At 53.2% G+C, this 21,493-nt stretch overlaps 1 protein-coding gene across 1 annotated transcript; it reads left to right on the top strand.

Annotated features, from left to right (window-relative positions):
• The first annotated feature begins 10,298 nt into the window (after nt 1-10,298).
• On the top strand, nt 10,299-20,263 carry SCRT2 (scratch family transcriptional repressor 2). The gene is made up of 2 exons (XM_032766405.1): nt 10,299-10,440; nt 19,557-20,263. Exons 1-2 carry the CDS (start codon nt 10,299-10,301, stop codon nt 20,261-20,263), a joined length of 849 nt encoding a protein of 282 aa, XP_032622296.1.
• The last annotated feature ends 1,230 nt before the right edge of the window (nt 20,264-21,493 follow it).

Genomic DNA, 21,493 nt, shown 5'->3' with positions numbered 1-21,493 from the left:
CCGTGTCACCTGGTACTGGAATCCATCTTACACCTGGTGCTTTTCCATTTAGAAGGAGGGGTGGGGACCCAGAGAACCAAAAGATTCCCCCCTTGTGCCAAAGCTATATAAGGGGGTGGAACAGAACAAAGGAGGTTCCAGTCATGAGAAATCCCCTAGTTACCACCTGAGCTGGTGCTAACAAGGGCTGTACCAGGGGAGAGGATTGGGCCCAGACTAAGTAGGAGTCTAGTCTGTGAAAGAAGCTTATTGGAACATCTCTGCGATGAGATTTACCCGTGTTCAGTTTCTTCATGTATTGGGCTTGGACTTGCGTGTTTTGTTTTATTTTGCTTGGTAACTTACTCTGTTCTGTCTGTTATTAGTTGGAACCACTTAAATCCTACTTTTTATTCTTAATAAAGTCATCTTTTGCTTATTAATTAACCCAGAGTAAGTATTAATACCTGGGTGGGGGGACGAACAGCTGTGCATCTTTCTATCAGTGTTATAGAGGGCGGACAATGTGTGACTTTACCCTGTATACTTTATACAGAGTAAATCAGATTCATTTGGGATTTAGATCCCATTGGGAGCTGGGTGTGGGTGTTAGAGACAGGAACACTTGCTAAGCCATTTTCAGTTAAGTCTGCAGCTTTGGGGGCGTGGCTCAGACCCAGGGTCTGTGTCTGCAGGCGAGTCTGTCTGGCTCAACAAGGCAGGTTTCTGAAGTCCCAAGCTGCCAGGGAAAACGGGCTCCGAGGTAGTCTTAGCACATCAGGTGACAGTCCCAAGGGGATCTCTGTGACTGAACCCCTCACAGGGCCCCTTTGGGCCATGTCCTGAGCCCAGTTTCACCCCAGCCCATTGCAGCCTGGGACAGCATGGGGCACCTCATCCCATCACTGCGCTGAATGGCACAGGACCCCTCACCCTGCCCCAGGTGGGCCAGTCAGATGCTTTGCGTATTGCACAGAAAGGCAGGACTGGGAAGTCCGTTCCATTTGTTTTGGCCCTGCTGTGTCTTGCAACGCACCTTGGATGTTGTCTTCTGGCCTCAGGCCGTGCCACGCTGCTGGGTGCACTCCAGGTGAGGAAGGCACTGCTCATCGCACTAGGGCACAGGCCAGTGCGGTGCAGCCCGGGATACTCACTTAGCATGGTGCCTCCCAGTCCCAGATGTGAAAGCAGCCACCAAGCCTCTGGCCCTCAGCAAGTGCCAGCGAAGCCGATTCTGGTGCCACCAGCATTTCTCCATCAACCTCCATGCCCCGGATGATGTTGGATTTTCCAGTTACCCTCAGCACCGAGAGCACCATCTGTCTCCCACCAGGAGAGGCCATTGCAGGCTCCACAGAGCAGGAAGCAGGAGAGGCTGAGCTCAGGGTACTGGAGAGAACAGCACAGCCCCACACCGGTGTAGCACCATGGCACTGGGTTTATCTGAAACAGAGGCCCGGAGGGTGAAGTAACTGGTCCAGGGTCACACTATGGGAGAATCGGGAACTGTGTGCCTGACTCCCATTCCTGTCCCTTTGCCAGACACCTGTCCTGCGAGGGACCCAAATGCACCCCCTGCAATACCTATCTATCAAGCCCACTTGTGTCCCCTGCCTAGATTTATCGCACCCTTTGCGTCTCCCACCTTCTTTGGCTCTGCCTGTCTGCTTGTCCCTGTGCCCATCTGGCTACGAATCCCGGCTCGGTCGTGATTAACTGGCCGGCCTTCCTGGTGCGGCTGAGTGCTGACAGGTGTTGTGTTAGCAGCAACCTCGTGCAACGTGTTCCTACCATGTTTGATTTCATGCTTATAAGGGGGACAAAGGGCGGGCTGGGAGGAGCCATTTGTCAGCCCGAGCAGCGGGAGGAGGGGAGAGGGACAGTCAGGATGAGGGTAAATGAGCTGGGGTCTGGCACAGCTCTGTAGCAGGGCAGCGCAAGGCACAGGATTCCCTGGGAGCCGGGGGCACACGGGAGCTGCATTTCCACCCTCAGTGTATGAAATATAGATAAGGACCTCAGGCCATCTCCAAGGGGGAGAGCCCCACCCCAGCTCTGGCACTGTGACACAGCCTCCTGCCGCCCTGGGGGTGGCATCTGGGGCTCCATCTCAGCCCTCTGCACCCCCAGGCTTCCAGGCAGCATGGCACGCCAGCCCCCGCACCAGTTCAGAACTACCCTGATGGATTCGACTGGCCTCAGCCCCAAGGCAGGGTGGCAAGAAGCATCGTAGCCCCACAGAATCCCAAACCAAGATGTAACCAACCCCAAACGTGGAGAGCACGCTGTGTGGGGGCAGGAGGCTTCATCTGATCTAGGACCTGTTCCCTCTTGGGAGTGTGAGAGGAGGAAAGAAGGGGGGTCTCAGGCTGTTTGGAATATCCATGCTGCCATCCACGCCCAGAGGAAGCAGCTGCAAATCCAGCTGAGTGAAGTGCTCGTGGCCTTGTCCCTCATGTTATGTTCAACAGACGGAGCCCAGGAGATGCTCACGGGTTGGCTGGTGAGTGTGCAGCAAGGGGGACCCCTTTCGCAGCTGTTGTCTCCGCGCAGCTGTTGCACATATAGGAAGGGATGGTTCCCCTGCTCCTACTACATCCCTCTGGGCCCCGCTCTTGGGGCTGGCTGGCTGGCTGGCCTCCCCCGGCTCCCATCCCTGTCACGCAGACATGGCCTCAGCTCCCTGCTCTGGCCTACAAATTCAGTTGCTCTCACGCCCTGGCCTGCGGCTGCAGCCCCTGGCAAGCACCTCTCCGAGAGTGTTTCTGGGAGTGAAGGAGAGTTATCGGGGCACACGCTTCTGGGACGGCGCCTTCTGCAGCCTGAGCTCGCTGGCCATTGTTCAGGCACTAGGCAGGAGCAGTGCAGGTTTGGTCTACCCATGCAGTGGAACAGGTGAGGACGTGCCTCTCCGCCTGGGAGCCCGGCCCCCCACCAGCCTCTCCCCAACAGAACCTACCAGTCAGGTGCTAGCTGGGATATGGGGACTGGCAGGTCTGCCTGGGGAGGACACCTTAACCCAGCCTCCATGGCCCAGCCTCCTAGCACCAGCCTCCATGAGAAATGCAAATGGACGAAGGCCCTGAGGCACGCCAGGCTGGGCAGTGACCCCTATGGCGCCATGCTGTTAGAGAGAGACTAGGGAAGGAAGTGGGGCTGACACAAGCCAAAGGAGCAGTGGCCACACCCCACACCCCCAGGGATGCAGCCTGCAACCCCAGCCATGTCTCCCCTTTGCCTTACTGAAGACTGCCTACACCCTAATCACCTCCCCCATATCTGCCTGGCTACCAGAGACACCCCGCCCAGGAGCCACTTTTCAGCCAGCATCTAGTCCACCTCTCATTTCGCCTGACCACTTTTGCATGTGCAGCTGACTGTGCCCCCAACAGTACATGTGCAAAAACTGCATTTCCATATGCAAATCAGGCACTGGAGCTGCCCACAGTCTGAAGTGTATGGCTGTTTCTGGGTGCAGAATAGATGCCCACTCACTTCAGCTAGTGCAGCCAGTTGCATGAGCAAAATTGGATGTGCAAAATCAGAGGCCGGGCTGAACATATTGTAGTGACACAATAGTTTTTGTATCACCCAAAGTTCACACGGTGCTTTCCAGCAGTAAGGCCAGCTCCTGTCATCCGTACCTCATTTCCACTCAGTCTTCATTCAGGAAAAGCCTTCACCAATGTCAACAGGCGCTGAATCCTCAGTGCAACCAGACAAATGCCTACAAGGCAGGTGTTCGACAGCAGGTGATGTGGAGACTGGCGCAGAGGAGCATGGAGGCAGAATTACTCACAGAGGAGGGCTATTAAGAGGGATCTGAAGCAGAAGAGGCAGGCTGGGCAGAAGACAGAAATGAGCAATGGTCAATATATTGACACTAAGAGACAGAGGGGAAATCTGGGGTGGGGGGCAGGATCGCCCCCTGGCTGCCCTCACTCCACCCCCTCCACTATCGGCAGCACAGATCACCTCTGGTAAGTGACGGGTCTAGTCCCTGGGGGCTGCAAACTCTAAATGTCCCATTGGCCTTAATGGGAGTCACGGAGCAAAGCTCTGAAAGCTGAGAGGGAAAATAGCTAGGCTAAGACCTGGGAAAAAAGCAAACACAGCAAAGGCCACTGAGGTCAGGTGAGTTGGTGCCAGTGAACTCTCTCAGCTCCTCCCTGCAGCTCAGTGTTCAAGGTTTGTGTTTTTAAGTCACTCGTGTACTGCCATGTAAGGAGCAGAACGATTCACCCTGCAAGCCCCACTGCAAATTGTGGCGTGGGCAGCCAACTGCCCGTGGTTTCCTGTCTCATGAAGCCTGGCAGGAAAGCTTAGGCTCGAATTTCCATCACTGCAATTGCCCGCAAAAAATGTGCATGTGCAATTTGCAGGCACAGTTACTGCCAATGCATGAGCAACAGTAGTAATTGCACGTGCAAATCCTGTGTGAGACTAAGTCTGGGCCTTAGGCTTGTTCTTGCAGCCCCTGGAGTGTGCAAAATGAACACCGAAGAGGGTATATTGTGCACTTCCTGGACTTGTAGACATTAAAGCAGGGTCATCTAGTTCAGCCTTGACAATGCAGCATCCTTCCTAGTGCAAGCTCTGTGGAGCAAGGACTGCCTCTTGCTGTGTATCTGTACAGCACCTGGCACCTCCCCCGACTGGAACTTCGGGCCACTAGAGGAATACAGGTAACAACCACTGGCCACCTGTGGACTCAAATACTGTGAATGACCCACTTCCCGGGGGGATTCTCTTCTAAAACCTCCCTGCTGGGCCATCTCTCCTCACAGCCTCCTTGGGCTTTGCTCAGGATCCTCCCATTACTCTTGCAGTACCTGGGCCCACCCTGCCCATCGCTCTCCCTCCTTGTCTGCACTCTTCCACTCCCAGCAGCAGATTCTTATGTCTCCACCTCCTCCCTGGCCATGGCAGCGATGAAGGGAGGGGCTTCAGCCCCATGAGTGGGGTCATTTTGTCTTCAGGTAAAGGCAGTGCTGGTCCTTTCTGAGAGCACCCAAAGCCCTGGGCCCTGGCACCAACTCAGCAGAAATGAACGCCCCATTTCCTCTGTGTGTTGGGGGGGAGGCTTGTAACAGGGTGGACTTGCTGGGGCTGGTGGAAGTGGTCAGCAGCTCCCCTCAGTCACCCAGGTCCACCCAGAGAGACCAGTGAACTCTTTTCTTTTCAGCTGGAGACATGCAAAGTCCTGGAGATCCTAGCACACCCATACGTGCTGCTCTTGGACATTTGGGGCACCCAGGCAGCCATTCCCAGAGCAAAGATCCTCTCTTTTCAGTGCAGTGCCGTGCCTTCAGCCCAGCACCTGTGGGGCTTTTCCCTCCACACGTCGCCTGCAAAGCCCAGCGCCTGCCCATGCTGGCGGGATTCCCTGTAACCCCACAGGGAACACTCCGCTTGCTCCCCGCCCCACTTCCCCCTGCCCCCGAGATGAGACACAGGAAAGAATCAGATTCAAGTAGAACGAGAGGGAAATTATTTCCATACAGCTGCCCAGAATGCCGCCAATGGAGAACTCGCCCAGTGGTATTTCAGAAGAAAGGATCCGTTTCCTTCTTCTCGGTTCTCTCTGCCTCCCTCTTTCTCTTTCTTTAGAGGGTGGGTTACAGAGCAGTCAGCAGTATTTGCACAGCTCAGCAGGACTGATTGCAGGTTATTAACATACATTATCTCACTCCCCTGCCTCTGAAAAGAGTGGACTGACTATTCGTCCCTCTTCCCCCTCCCTGGCTTTTATACTTAATTACCTCACTTATTACACCACAGCCAGAGAGAGAGAGAAAGCACAGGGCTCTGGGCAGGCAGGCAGGCATCCCAGCACAACTAGGGCGTGAGTAATTGCCCATTCTGCTAACGTGCCTTCAAGGAAGGAAATCACACACACACACATAAATAAATAAGGGACGCAGGGCTTGAAAGCACAGGGATCCTTCCACGCATGGAGCAGGGCAGAGGAGGCCACAGCATAACCAGAAGGTTCCAGTCCCAGCCCTGAAAGGGATGCAGTCGGGATGTGACCTCGGCTCATCCTCAGCAGACCTGCGACCTTGAACTTGTCGGGCCGGTGATGTCACAGGTCCTTGCTGGAGAAACAGATGGGGTGTGATGTCACAAGGAGACGGGACTATTCTTTCAGCCTGCTTGGTAGGACGCTTCCCCAAAGTAGGGGGGTGGGGGGCGGTGTTTGAATCCTGGGCGTTGCTTTGGCCCATTATAGAGAGGGGCATCTGAGAAGCTCACATCGGAATCCAGCCCAAAGTTTGAGGGCTTTTGGATCTGGGGAGCACATTCAAGCCCTGAGTCTCTGAAGTAAGTTTACTCTGCAGAAGAAGGAGAAGAGAATTTTTTAGTGGGGAAAGGTTCATGCCAGAATGTTGGGTGGAGAAGATGGTGCTCTGAGTTTTCCTGAACACAGTTTTCCAGGTTGATCAGCTGCTCTGCCTGCACAGGACTCCAGCACATGAGTTTAGCCCATCCCACTGCCTGGTGACCAAAGGTGGTAGGTGACCAATTAGTCCCCTAAGCCCAGTCTGAGTGGGTAAAAGAGGCAGGCCTCTCTCAGCATAAGTGTGAGAGGTGAGAGCATCTGGCCATCTAGGCAGCTGGAGCCATCTCACCATTCTACAGAACAATGAGGATCCTTTGCACTAGAAGGTACGAGGTGTTTCACTGCATTTCCCAGGTCCAGGTCAAATGCCAAACTTCTGTCAATGAAACCAGTCTGTTCCTGGACCTCTGTGGTAATAGAATAATAGTAAACTCATCACTGGTCCCTAGATCATAGAATCATAGATGTGTAGGACTGGAAGGGACCTCGAGAGGTCGTCCAGTCCCCTCCACCCAAGGCAGGACTAAATATTACCTAGATCATCCCTGGATCTAGATTGTTCTCAGTGGTAGCAGATGACAGAACAAGGAGTAATGGGCTCAAGTTGCAGTGGGGGAGGTTTAGGTTGGATATTGGGAAGCACTATATGAAGCACTGGAATGGGTTACCTAGGGAGGTGGTGGAATCTCCTTCCTTAGAGGTTTTTAAGGCCCAGCTTGACAAAGCCCTGGCTGGGATGATTTAGTTGGGCTTGGTCCTGCTTTGAGCAGGGGGTTGGACTAGATACCTCCTGAGGTCCCTTCCAACCCTGATATTCTATGATTCTATGAGAGGTGTTTTCCAACTTGCTCTTAAAAATCCCCAATGATGGAAGTTCCACAACCTCCCTAGGCAACTTATTCCATTGCTTGACTAGCCTGACAGGTAGGAAGTTTTTCCTAACATCCAACCTTAACCGCCCTTCCTGCAATTTAAGCCCATTGCTTCTTGTCCTATCCTCAGAGCATAAGGAGAATAATTTATCTTCCTCCTCCTTGTAACATGAAAACTGTTGTCATGTCCCCTCTCAGTCTTCTCTTCTCCATACTAAACAAATCCACTTTTTTCAATCTTTCCTCATGGCTCAGGTTTTCTAGATCAGTCTGGATGGAGACCAGACCCGATAACCCAGGAGAGGACAGCCCAAAGCACCCTCCAAAGGGATGAGAGGAGTGTTCAGTCTAATAACACCATACACGAGGCCCTAAGGGCCAGCTGGGCCAGCTCCTATCACAGGCTGGGGACAGTTTAAACAACTCATTGAACCAGATGTGAGGTGCTGAGTGGAGCAGCACTTGTCTCACCCTGGAAACAAAGCCGAGGGCCCCCTGAAGTGGGCCGGCAAAGGTTGGGAAGTTGTTTGCATTCCCTAGCCCAGGTGCTGCAGTTAACCTGCCTTGCGTGGGAAAGGATCAATATGCCTGCGGTGCAGTTGTACCCGGGCCGTCTCACCCACCTTTTCTCTCTGGAATATTTGGCTGACATCCTTATTGTTTGTTATACTGGTAGTACTGAGCATTTTCCATTGCAAAGTCGTGGGAAGTGTGTAAGTGTCCCCATCACACAGGCCCTTGGTATGGCTGCTGGCAATGTATCAGGAACTAGTATTAGTTAAGTGCTGACAAAGTGCTGGCACCTGAGAAGGTGCAGAAGATGCCTTGGTCCCTTCCCAAGGAGCTTGAAGCATAGGACACAGGCAACACAAAACAGTGCACTGGAGGATCCAGAGGAAGGCTCTGTTCTGTTTGTTTGTTAATTTAATGGCTGGGTGGGTCTGTGGCAGACATTGGTTTTGATAATGGATTTGAAGGACAAGGGAGCAGCCCAAGGCCACAGAACAAGGCAGTGGCAGATGCAGGATTAGACTTCAGGCACTCCCAGCTCCTAGCCCCACACTTAATCAAGTCTAGGGGCTGTGGCTTCATAGCTGAGGTCAGATGAGGCGATTCATCAGAAGGCGTCTATTTTACCCACTCCTTAATTCTCTGAAACAAAATTCCCTAAATGTGAACCATCTAGAACATGCAAGGATAAATTGTCAGAAGATGACGGGCTCTTCTCTTGAGTCCAGAAACGTCCATAAAACCCAGGAGTGTCTCTGACGGGTGTGGAAAACTTACCCACAAAACCCTGCCACTAGGTCACATGGGTTCTTTGGGGCGTCTCCCATTTGCCATTACAGAAACATACCCATCCCAGCTCTCCGTATAAACACAGAAGTTCTGAAGTGGGATTTCCCTTTGGATCAGCTCAATGTAGAGCAGGAAGGGGCAGTATTTTCAAGGGCTTTTATGTTACTTTCGTTTGAAATTGTGTTTCTGAAGCAAATTATCTACCTGTCGTATGAGGACGCTCCTGGAATGGTGGGAGGAAGGAAATAACAGGAAACTTTAACCCAGCTCCTTGTAGGGGCAATGTGTTCTGATGGGGCCTCCCCTAGCTGGGATATTCTTTTATTATTGGAATAGGGGAGTAAACTTGCTGCTGGTGTCACTCCATTCCCTTCAGTGGAGTGACACCAGTCAACAATTTGACCCAAGCAGTGACAAATTCAGGGCAGGCCAAAAGCATTTAATAAACTGATGGGCAGTCTGGAACTCCTTACTCCCCCTCCCTTCCCCGGATTCTGGCCTAATTGCGGGCCACAGGAACGAACACTGATTGCCCAGCTAGTGCTGAGACCCGCCAAGGTCTTACTCGCAGAATCTCTTTCTCAGTGTCCTTAACCTGCCGTGTGCATGATTTCTGCAAGGCAAACACATTCTGCGGAAGGCAGAAGCCTGCCTGAAAGCTGCTTGGCAGTAGCAGCAAAGGCAAATAACCCAGCTCTTGGAAGGGGAACAATGTACCACAGCACAGCCTCTCTTTTGGTTTTAGATCTGCCTAGGTCACTGATTATTGCTCACCTTTGTTGAACTGGGAAATCAAAATGCACTCCCCTCCCCCCAGCATATGAATCTAGACTGTATTATTCACAGGATCTTAAAACACACTGGTTGCACCAAGACAAAGGAAACAGAGCCAGAGAGTTCATCTGAACAGCCTCTCTCCCTCTGCACTCCTCCTTCTCAGACTTCCTCTCTCCTCTTCCTCATGCACGCGTCTCTATTGTCTGCCTGTGGGTGGACTGGAGGAAAGAAACCCACCCGCCCAGCCAGGGGAGAATGAACTGCTGGATCATGAGCAGGGGGTTTCAATGCGTCGCTGGATATTTCCTGCCACTGAACATGGGGTTGTACGACGGTGCAGATGATGGTCCTTGCCATGGTGTGGTGCCTTTCGAGTGTGTGTGTATGTGCGTGTGTGCATACGTGCGTGTGTGTTTGTTGAAGAAAGTTCTTTCTTTATTTTGGAGCATGGCTCAGTGCTGAGCACCGCGCCTGCCTGACACCTGTTCCCTCCCCCCAACTGAGGGCTGTGTCTAAATGTTAAGCAGATGGGCAGTGGGCCATCTCTCCACCCCCAATTTCCCCCCTTGTCTTCCTTCTTGCCCCACCTCCTTTCACTTTTTCTCTATCTCTTTCCTTTTTCCTTCACACACTTTACCCATCTCTCTCCCTCTTCGCCTCTCACTCTCTCCACACACACACACACACACACACTCTTTCTCTGTCTCTTTCCCTTTCTCTCCATCCTCCCTTTCTCCCCCACCCCGCCCCAGTGCCTCGCCTGCCTGCCCAGCCGGTTCATTGGTAATGTGATGATTGTCCTGGGGGACGTTTGATGGATTAGAGAGCTAAACAGCTCCATTGCAAAGCACCACCTGATCTCCAGCCTGCGTCCCGTATAAAGACCGCGGGCCCTGAGTGCTGAGCTCAGCTCGTGTGTGCCAGCCTCTCCCCAACCCCTCCCCTCCCTCCCCGCCTGCAGTCCGCGCAGGGAGCTGTCCAGTGCTGATCCCCTCGGCGCGCAGGAGAGGAGCCCCGCAGCTCGCACCATGCCCCGCTCCTTCCTGGTCAAGAAGATCAAAGCAGACGCTTTTCAGCCCTGCGAGGTCCCGGCTCCCAGCTACCATCCCCTGGAAGCTGCATATGTGCTGGCCGGGTCCCGGGTGGGCAGCGGCCCCGGGGCCGAGAATGGTAAGTGGCTGAGGACGAGGAAGGAGAAGCGTCCCGGCAGCTGGAACCGGGGCAGGCTGCCCTTTACCCCGCAGTGCGTATTATCCGAGAACTTAGGGTCCCCTGCACCAGGCGGGGCATCTCGGAAGGGGTCAAGAGCCCCTCTGCGCCGCGGTGCTTGTCGGAAGGAGGTTTGTGTCCCTGACACAGCGGAGCGTATTATTGGGAGGCTACGCCCCCTCCCCTCATACACCGCAGCGCGTATTATAGGGGCGCGGCGGATTATAATTGACTGGAGTGGAGCTGACCCCCCGGGCCCTGGAGGGTCTGTGCGCAGTAGTCTCCGGACCTCCGCAGCTGCTGGAGAGACTCCGGGAGGTCTCTAAAGCATCATTACGACCAAGAACCGGCCCGTTGGGTTCGCAGCTGGGCAGGAAATGCCCGGCCAGAGGATCCCCTTCGCGGCGAGGAGGCTGGCTCGGGAGTGGGGCGATTCGAACCCCGAACTCCAGAGGTCATGTGCCGAGCGACGCCCGGGCAGCCGCCTGGACTGGAAAAGTTGCATCTCCATGGAGGGTGTTGGGTATTTCTGTAGGTAGGGGTGGGGGGTGTACACAGGCAAATGCACTTCAAAGGGAACCTGTGTTTGTGGCAGTATGTGTAGATGCATGTGTGTGGATGTGAGTGACTGTGCGCGCGCATGCGCACACTAGGATGAGTTCTCTATATTGTGCATATGCATGTGTCTGTGGGACTGGGGGGGTGTTGTGTGTATGCATGTGCCAGCATATGTGTATTGTACTGTGTCATGTTTGTGCATCTGGTGTGTTTTGTTGCGTGTGAGTACATACTTTGGGTGTATGGAGTGTGTGTGCACTGTGGGGTAAGGGCATGGGTTTGTACAGATGGGGGTGTCGGTTTGGATGTACATAGGCATGTGTTTGTCTATTGTGTTGGGGGTCAGGCACGCACATTGTGTTGCCGGTGGTGTGCCCGTGGTTGTGTACTGTGTGGGCTGGAATGTGCAGCTGTGTCTTTTCCTTAGGAAAGTGACCCTGGAAGCCAACAGCCTCTGCTCAGAGTTGCTCTGTTGTGAAATTTCTCCCCCTGGCCTCCTGCTCCCAAGGGTATTGCTGCCCTTTGAGAGGTCTTGCTAAGCCAGAATTTGTTACCCTCCAAAGACACACATGGGCAAGGGAGAGGGGGTAACTTTTCTGCCTGGACAGCCCCCCCAGATTTCCTCTGAGCTGGAAATGTCCTTGTGTTGTCAATTTCCTTGGGGGCACCAGTGGCTGAAGCTGGGCTAAACCCCTGCCCTCAGCTTGCCTCGGGGTCACATCCTGGTTGGCTTGGTCACTGCAGAACAAGTGGTGGCATTGACAAGTGAGAGCAATTCCCCAGGAGACAGGCGCTGACCCAGGCAGGGAGAAAGGACATCTCGGGAGGAAACAGGGACAGGGGTACTGGTGTTCCCAGGATGCCTCATTGTTCAAAGCCCTGCCAGTGGGTTTGCACTCTACAGCCCCAGCCAGGTGAGGGGCTGTAGCCTCACCAGCTAGACCTGAGAGAGCTGTTTGCTGCTGCCTGGGGTTGGCTTCATGTAAATGAGGAAAGGAATGGGAGAGCAGGGGGTGGGGAGTGGGTAAGAACAGACGAGGAGAGGGATGGCATGGCCAGTGTCCCCACGCTCCAGCCTGCAGCACTTGATGGTCAGTGGGAGCGTAGGAGGATCAGGCTGAACTAGGCACCCCAAGCTCCATTAGAAGGCCCTGAATGCGTCAGTGTGATGAATACGGCTCTGCTCTGTCTCCATAGAACCAGAGCGCCCAACACCATCACTGGAGTGAGAAATGCTAGGCATGATGGTGTGGAAGCAGAGTACCTCCAAGATGAAACCACAATAGGGTGGCCCCCGAGGCTCCCCAGATGTGCCTAGGGCTGTGTCATGCAGCACCCCCAGAAATCTTCTCAGAGGGTTGGGTAGCATTTGGAGGTTCCAAGGGAGGTTAAGTCACGTCCCCATCAAAGTGAGCTGCAAAGTTGGGAGGTGTTGGATGGATTGCGGTGCCAGGCCCTGCTCTCTAATCTACCTAGCCCAAGGTGACATTCCTGCCTGCCCTGGGTGCTATGGGGAATTGTGAAGCAATTCCCAGGATTGGGCTCGATCCAAATCACAAGGCAGTCAATGTGAGCCTTGTCATTTACACGAATGGGTGCTAGATCAACCCCTCGTTAGAAGACTCCCTCGGCTTCATCTAACAGGAGAGGTGAGTGGAAGGCAAACAGCTTGTGTCATCTCAATGGAGCCTGTTCCAGTCAAATCACTCCCATCAGGACACCTCTTTACAACGCTGAGAAGGCTGCAGGGCTGTCCCAGAAGAGGCAGTGATTTTGAGATGACTTCTCTACCTCTTCCTGCAGGTTCAGTGAGGAATAGCAAGGGCCATGTTATATCTTAGCAGAGATTTGGGATGCTCTGAGATTCAGCATGTCACAGCCCCACCAGGTCTGCCCCCCATTTCAGGTTCACACCACGACATTAGGGAGCTGGGATTCCCAACATTTCTTGAGAAACTTCTCCTTCCCCATCCATCCCATCATGCACAGACCATCATCTGGCCAACTGAGCCATTGCTTCTGAGAATGGAACTATCTGGGGTCAACAGAAGGCCCACCCAGTAGAAAGCTCTTGCATATGAATTTGCTTCCTCTAAGTTAGTCAGGTGGCCTTGGCACATCCATGGATGGGGTTTGGTCTCGAGACAAAGGCACTGTCTGCAGGACAGTTTTGATGGGCCCTAACAGCACTGCTGACCTGACAGCCTTGCATGGGTTTAATTCTATTAGTAAATACCACTAGGCACCTAGAAGAAGATCTGAATAAATAAATCAGGAAGGGAAGGAGGATGCTGTGGCCAAAAGCTGGCCCTGTGAGTCAGGAGCCCCCCATTCCAATCCCACCCTTGTCACTAACTCAGGATGTATGGCAACGTGCAAGTCACTTCTCCTCTCTGTGACTCAATTTCTCCATCCCTGAAATGGAGACATTTCACTTACCTACCCTGATTATTGCTTGGTCAGTTCTTGGAGCTCCTCACCACTACAGAAGTGCAAAGAGTTCTCATCATTCAGTATTTTCAGTGCACATTTAGTTTAACAGAACATAGTCTATTTGTCTCCATCCTCCAGATCATCTCAGATCCAGCCAATGACCCAGCTGGAAGAGGACCAATAAACACTGATTTACTGCCCAAAAGAAGAGCAATACCGGGTGCTGCCACTGCATTAGTGAGCGAATGGCACTTAGGGGCTGCACAGTTAGTCCAGTGGCTGGCACTTAGGATCTCTCAGTTCGATACAGGGGATGGATGGGGGAGTATTTTCACCTCATGTCTTGGGTGTAGTTATGGCAAATTCAGGCTGTGCCTTGCCAACAGAGGGTGGAATCTAGGGGCTCCATATCGGTACCGCAAATGCTTGGATGGCTTTGGAGGTTTTCTGCTCTCTTCCATCCTCCTCCTCCCTGCATTTTGTGTGTGTGGAGCAAAACGTGTGTGAAATATTTTGTGTGCTGGGTGATGTAAGGGAAAGGAATCCACACAAGCCAGAGAAAAGCTGTTGAAGCCGCTCTCCTGGAAATAACCTTGCTGCATGCTCCAGAGAAAGTGTGAAAAATTGCTGAGGAGAGTGCTTTTCGCCCAGCGTGTGTGACTGCACTCTGTAACCAAGGACAGAGAAAGGAGAGGAAGAGAGGGAGAGGCAGCTCCATAGCACAGCCAGGGGTGGGGGCGAAGGAGCAGGGGCAGAGGAAATGTCAGGCGGCACAGCTCCATCAGAAAGATCATCAGACACACTCTGTGATAGAAGACCACCGGAGAGCAGGGGGGGTTACACCACATTCAGGCAAGGAGGGGATGCTGCTTCTTAGGAGATGACAGAAATATGCTTGAAGGGTTTACAAGGCAAGTCTTTCCAGAGCTGGGAAGCCAAGGAAGCTAGGTTGGGAGAGGACAAAAAATCCCTAACTAGGCAGGCTGAGGGCCAGTGGAAAGTGCAGGTCACACTGAAGCAATCACTGTCACCTGGCACTTAGACTGAAGCAGGACAGGAGGGAGAACCCTGCCCCCGCCTGGATACCACCGCACCCACCACATCTTGGCATGACTGGCTCCTAAAACTACTTGCGAGGAGCAAAACTGTTGCCTAAGGAGATGCAGCCGCTTGCCCCGAGTGAGGGGTATTTGCAGAAGAATTTCCCATCCCCACCAGGGCCTTATCCCCTGTCTGCACAGAGTTAAAGCAAAGATCAGAATTCCTCCCTCAAACCAAAGCCTGAGTGTGTCTTCTCCACCCAGTGCCTTTCGGTCACCACACACAGAGGAAACCGGGGGTCCGTCTCATCAGGCACCCCAAGGCGCTTAGGAATAGAGTGCCCAAGCTACAAAAATGTCTGAGCCAATTCCAGTCAAACTCACTTGATGTCAGTGTTAAAGGAGGAAGGAAGGTCTTGTGGCTAAGGCACTGGGGTAGGAGTCAGGAGCCCTGGATTCTGCTCCTGGTTTTGCCATGGACTAATTCTGGGACCATGGACAAGCCACTGAGCAGCTTGTGAAATTCTCCCATAGTTGCTGGTGCAACTCCCCAGCTGCTAGCCATGGTGGCAGTGCTCATGTAGACAGCAGCTAGTGCTTGTGGCAGTTAACCCTGAGCAGACTTAGGCAAAATCATTGGTCCAGGCCCTCCCTCCCTCCCTGCCTTGGTTTCAAATAATTGACAGACATACAAACCATGCAGTGAGGTTGACGGCGCTCAGCCCAACCCCAACTCTGCTCCCCCACAGAGAGTGTGGTTTGGTGCATGGAATGTGATACTGGCATTCCGGAGACCTGGGTTCTGTTTCTAGCTCTGCCACTGACTTGCTTGTGACCTAGGGCAAGTCCCTTCACCTTGTGAGTCAGTTTCCCGACCTGTAAAATGGGAATAAAGCTGATGAGTTCATTCATAAACTGTGAAATCCAGGGACGAGAAGCACTCTCTAGAAAGGCTGAGTATTTATTAGGATTAGGTAATGGCCCCCCCTCTCCCAACCTAGCTTCCTTGGCTCCTAGTGTCACATGAACTCATTGACATGCAGTAGGTGGTGGAGGAGGTCACTGGTGATTTCCAAGTGCTGTTCAGTGGGAAATCGTGTCATGGCCATTGATAGTAAGTAGGCACTGAGGGAGGTGAATTGGTTCTGCAATTGTGCTGATCCCCATATAGTGCATCCCTCCCCCCTGCAGGGCAGATCTCCATCTTTTTCTGGTCTCCCCCCGCCCCCAGCACCCTGGAAAACAATTCTATACCCCAATTGCCTCCTTACCCCCAAATTAAAACTCTTCTGGGGGAATAACCCCTCTATTCCCCAGCTGGCAACTGGCTTTATTCATGGAGGGTGGGGGGCAGCCCAAACCCAGGCACCCTCCCATTCATTTTTTTATACTTGAAAACTCAAGGGTTTTATATCTATGTAGGACAGGGTGGAGATCAACCCCCTCACCTGAGCGTCACTGGTACATGCTGCACTGCATAGGAGTAGGTCTGTCTCTGGCCCTTACTGCAGTCTTAGGTCAACCGGCTAATACTGAAAGCTGCAAGCAGGGTGCTACCATGAATGAAGTTACTTCTCCTGGTGTGGAATGTGCTTATCAGAATACCTTTGCCTAGGAGCGCCACCTCCTGGTGGGTTAACACAAGCCTATGGAGAATAAACAATTGACAGAACAGGCCCTCTCCCTATTAGAGAAGAATATTGATAGACATGTACACATCAGACAGCCCTCAGTCTTTGCAAATCAACATGCTGAAATATTAATGCGCCCAGAAATCCCTGGCTTATCTGAACTAAGTGCCGGAGCATACAGATGAGAGGCTGTTGCCAGTGGAAGAACACTTTTCTATCTCTCCTCGGCTGGAGGGATACCTTAGGAGTCAAAGGAGTTGTGCCAGTTTATGCCAGCTGAGGATCTGGCTCGTTCATCCATGCCACGCCAGCAGGAGCCTCCTGCGCTGCCTTCAGCAGTGGCATCCACATTTCTAATGGTGAAAGTGCTCCCAGCTCGTAGCCTGAACATCTGGGGCTCTTTATCGGTCCAGTGAATAATACCGATAGGGGTAGGAATGTATGTGCTGGTGGATTTGCACAAGCGGCACCTCACGCAGCCTCGTCAGACTCGGTATGTTAATTTCAGAGATGGGATAGCCAGAAAGAACTCAGTGCTTCACGTACTGTGTTACAGTAGATGAGATGCAGAAGTCACACTTCCAAAGGCTTTTGCATCAGGGCCACTTGCACCAGGCACATGTGAGCCTGCTCATTGTGTGTTCAAAGGGGCACATGTGTGCCCAATTACCTGTTTTGCATGCACAATTTGCATGCACAAAGAGGGGGCTTTGTGGGTGCATCACTGTACAGCTTCCTTTGATGGATTTAGCTGTCAGTGTTTTAAGTGAACATGTCAGTCATTAGTCGACAGCTAAACATCATCCCAAGTCCCCAAAAGATCAACTACTCTATCAGCTCAGAGAGGTCAAAGATCATCAAACCAACAAAATACACTAAGTGATCAGGTGATGCCTGTTGCATAGAGTGTTAGAGTTTCACATCATGTGTCTGTCGGGCTGTTTTGTTAGGTACCCAGGATGCATGGAGTGGAAACTCTGATGTTTATATGCAGGGTGTAGAGAGAGGTTTACTTCCTACAGATGGGAGGATTTTGTAGTTAGATCCTGGGTTCTCAAGCTGAGAGTCAAAACTGCCCTCCATTGCTCAATAGCTAGGGCGATAGGGGGAATCCCCAAACTTGTTCTGTAGTTAACATGGGAGACCAGTCTGGAAAAGGCTGAGATCCCCTAAGTTAAAGATGCGCCATGAAATATACACTGCAGAAGGATGCTAAGTGCATCAAAAATATCCTTCTCATGAATCACCTTATTAGAATGTTTTACTGTTCCGAGCACTGTATGGTCCTGATCTTCTCCTCTCACTCGGTGGGTGGACGCCCAGAGATCCCTGCCGATGGGGTACAGAAGCGAAGCATGGCACTTCTCAGTGGTCATGCTTCCCCATAAACGCGCACACCGACCAGACCCTGCAGAAATCCCTCTGTGGGTTTGAGATCAGCACATGGCTAGAGGGAGTCCACCTAACTGCAGACACTGACTGAGTCAAGATCAGTGTTTGCATGCACCTTGCATGCAGCAGAATCCCCTGAGAGGCAAGGCAGGTTTGCTCCACTGGAGCCCCACTGCCAGGTATCCAGCACAGAAAGTTGGAACAGTTTCAGAGCTGAAGGCCTTCCAGGTGGGTGGCTTTGGTTTCCAGCAGTTCCCCTAGAGACTCCCTGACTCTTCCGAGTGGGAGGACAAGCCTCCTGGAGTTTCCAGCTCCCTGCAGTGGATGAGCTGAGCCTGGTTCTCTCCCTACTAGCTTTCCCTCTAAGGGGGTTCATGTGTCTTGCTTGTTACACGAAGCGTTTGGTCTTTTGTTTCCATGTACACTGCCTGCAGCTTCCTTACAGCTGCATTCTGTCTTCTCACCATTGCTGTCAGTTGACCTCAATCTCCAACATCCATCTCCCCTTTGTGTCTCCGAGAGAGTCGTGCTCCCGAACCCTGTGGTCTCCCTCTGTCAGTAAAGCACTTGGCGAGAGCCAGGCCAGTAATCTGGTATTCTCTTGAAGGATGCGCCATGAAAACAGCTCCACAGCCAAAGAGCTCTCCTACAGCTGCTCCTGCATTTATAGCTCAATGTTGTGAGTTCAGTCCTTGAGGGAGCCATTTGAGGATTTAGTTGGGGATTGGTCTTGCTTTGAGCAGGGGCTGGGACTAGATGACCTCCTGAGACCCCTTCCAACCCTGAGATTCTGTGCTTTAGCGGTTGCTTGCACACTGATATCGCTGAGAGCAGGTTGGGCCTGTGTTCCCAGGGGAAATGGCTGGGGATGGAGGGCAAGACAGGGTGACCTCTGTGTTCTATCCCAAGCCCCTTCCTGATCATTCACTTTGGGCTTGTCCAGTTTCCCCCAGGTTTCTGGAATGGGGTGGAGGAAGCACTGAGACAGCACAGCTCATTGTGAGTGTCTGCCACAGTGTAACAACAAGGAGTTAAGCATTGGCAGCTGTCCAATAGCCTAGGAAGTGATGGAACCCAGAAGGGGCTGGTTGCAGCCTGGGACTGCAGAAGAGGTTCAAAGGGCAGGTGGAGTGAATGGGCGGGGCAGGGATTCTTTCCTTGTGGCTCTCCCAGCAGCGGGTCGGATGGTGTGTGGCAAGGAGAGATACAGATGGAGGCTGGGCTGGGACAGAGGAATGGTGCCCCGCTAGAGGTCTACTGGGAACAGGGTGGCTGCACACTGAGATCCAGGATTGTGACCCAAGGACTCCTGTCTCTCAGGATGGGAGAAGAACAGCGCACTCTGCCAGGCCAGGCTGTACCCACAGATTCACAGATGTTAGCAAATGGTGAACCTGTCCCAGATTTCAGTTTGCAATAAAACTCCAATCTCAGAACGGGGCCAATGTGGTGTTGGCTGCTAGGGGCTCCCTATGAGAGCAAGGTCCTTTACACTGAGCTCTGCTAATCATGTCTGCTCTGCATGGACAGCCGTACAGCTTAGACTAAACCTCTCGGGTCCTACTCCACCTTGCAATAGGCAAGAGGAGAATGCTGGGAAAGCATCTGTGGGTCCAGTTACTTCCCAAGTCCTTGTCAAGGTTCAGGAGTGGATCCCCCTCAGACATTGACTCCGGAGCTTTATCTAGTTTCCAGCACTCTCCTGTCCCATCATCACCCCCAGACCTAAGGTTCTCATTTGGCTCGTCATAGAGACAGCAGGCCAGTGCCAGGTTTGGATGCAGGGTCAGATCCTGAACCCTTGTCAGAAGTTCAGGAGCACCCAGACTTGGCGCTTTTGGCTTGGCCACCTCCATCCAAAACCCACCTAGGCTTTTCTTGCAAGTCTGCCGTTTACTACAGGCTGCCCCAGGGAAGTCCTGGTCTCACAGGGATGTGGCAAGTAGGAAAGGGCTGGGACACACAAATAGGGAAGGAGAAGCCCTGGTCGATGGTGATCTCCATCTGTGTTTGTCTCCTGCAGGGTATAGCCAACATTGCCTCACGCCCTCCGACTACGAGACTGACAAGAAACAAGGGTTTCAGCTGGTGTCTTCAGACCTGGTCTATGCCCCAGATCACGAGGAGTACAGCGACCCCGAGAGTCTCCAGTCGAGCCTCTCTGCCCGCTACTTCAATGGCGAAGCTGCAGTCACAGACAGCTACTCCATGGATGCTTTCTTCATCACTGATGGCCGTTCCAGGCGACGCAGCGAGAGCCAGCGGCGCGGGAGCCACCGCCACTCGTGTAACGAGTGCGGCAAGACCTACGCCACCTCCTCCAACCTCAGCCGGCATAAGCAGACTCACCGCAGCCTGGACAGCAAGATGGCCAGGAAGTGCCCCACCTGCGGCAAGGCCTATGTCTCCATGCCCGCCCTGGCCATGCACATCCTGACCCACAACCTCAAACACAAGTGTGACGTGTGCGGCAAGGCCTTCAGCCGGCCCTGGCTGCTCCAGGGCCACATGCGCTCACACACGGGCGAGAAACCCTTCGGCTGCTCCCACTGTGGCAAGGCCTTCGCCGACCGCTCCAACCTGCGCGCCCACATGCAGACCCACTCGGCCTTCAAGCACTACAAGTGCAAGCAGTGCGAGAAGACCTTCGCCCTCAAGTCGTACCTCAACAAGCACTACGAGTCGGCCTGCTTCAAGGACTCCGAACACAGCAGTGCAATAGAAAACTGAGCCCTGGCCCTCAAGGGAGGGGAGAGGAAAGGCCGGGGCAGAAGATGAGCCACCGACATCTGGGAGGAAGGGGGTCCCCTCCCTGCCACTCTCCCACCAGCGAAATCAGGGCTACTTGGAGCGCAAGAGACGGCACGGCAGGGACTTTTGCAGCTCAGGCCAGCCGTGTTTGCTGAAAGGATGCGTTTTCCCAGGGATGCTCAGACTGACTTGCATCCTGCAGTAGGGAGGGTGTGTGGGGCTGAGGGGTCCCAGGAATTTTCCTTAGGGACCAGGTGACGTTTCTGAATGGAAATCTCAAATGGTGCCAACTGCGTTTCCACAGGTCTCCTGTTTCCTGCCCTCAGACCCGCATCCCCCCGCTCCCAGCCCTTCCCCTCACAGCTGGTGGGAGCAACAGCTCCTGGCTGGCTGGGGGAATTGGGGCAGGATTGACTCGGGAGCTGCTTTGCCGGGGAGTCCAAGTTCCTCCCTGTGGGATTCACTCCTAGCTCCTTTTCAGGCCAAGGGACCTCAGGAAGCTCCTTGTGTATTTATTTAATTTATTGCTGTATTTATTTAGTGCTGCTGCTTCTCCCTGTGGGAATCGACTGGGAGAAACGAAACTTGTCTTCTCCATCAGGAGCTAAACTCATTGGGTTCAAAATGCATCAGCTGTGAAAGTAAGAGTATTGACAGGAGAACAAGGCAGGCGAGGAGGCCAGACAGGACACATGTGGGTTTAGCGCGACTGACAGGTCTGGGGGAGGGGCTTCTGTGTGACTGATAGGCCTGTGGAAAGGGGGTGGGGGAGTCAACTAATAGGCTGGGGCATGGGGGAGTCTATGTGACTGACAGGCTTCTGGGAGGGCGGGTGCTGCATAAGTGACAGGCCTGTGGAAGTGGGTAGTTCTGTGAGACTGACAAGCCTATGATGGGGGAGAGGTGTCTGTGCGACTGTTAGGCTTGTGAAGAGGAAGGGTGTCTGTGCGACGGTTGGGCCTGTGGTGGAGGGTGTGATTGTTGAGCCTGTGAGGGGAAGGGGGGGCCCATGTGACTGTTGGGTGTCTGTGCGGCTGTTGGGCTGGTGGAAGGGGGCAGGCCTATGTGCAGTATGTCTCTGAATTCTGTCCTTGTTGGTTTGTTTGCGCTGCCCTAGGAGTACCTCTCTGGAGCTGCTCTGCTCTGTGACTGACAGGAGGGCTGAGGGATGAGCCAGCAAGGGCAAATTCCCTCCCGCTGCAGCCATGG

Source organism: Chelonoidis abingdonii, chromosome 14 (assembly GCF_003597395.2).
Source record: "Chelonoidis abingdonii isolate Lonesome George chromosome 14, CheloAbing_2.0, whole genome shotgun sequence".
NCBI classification, from domain to species: domain Eukaryota; kingdom Metazoa; phylum Chordata; order Testudines; family Testudinidae; genus Chelonoidis; species Chelonoidis abingdonii.
This window is presented reverse-complemented; position numbering and strand designations above follow the sequence as displayed.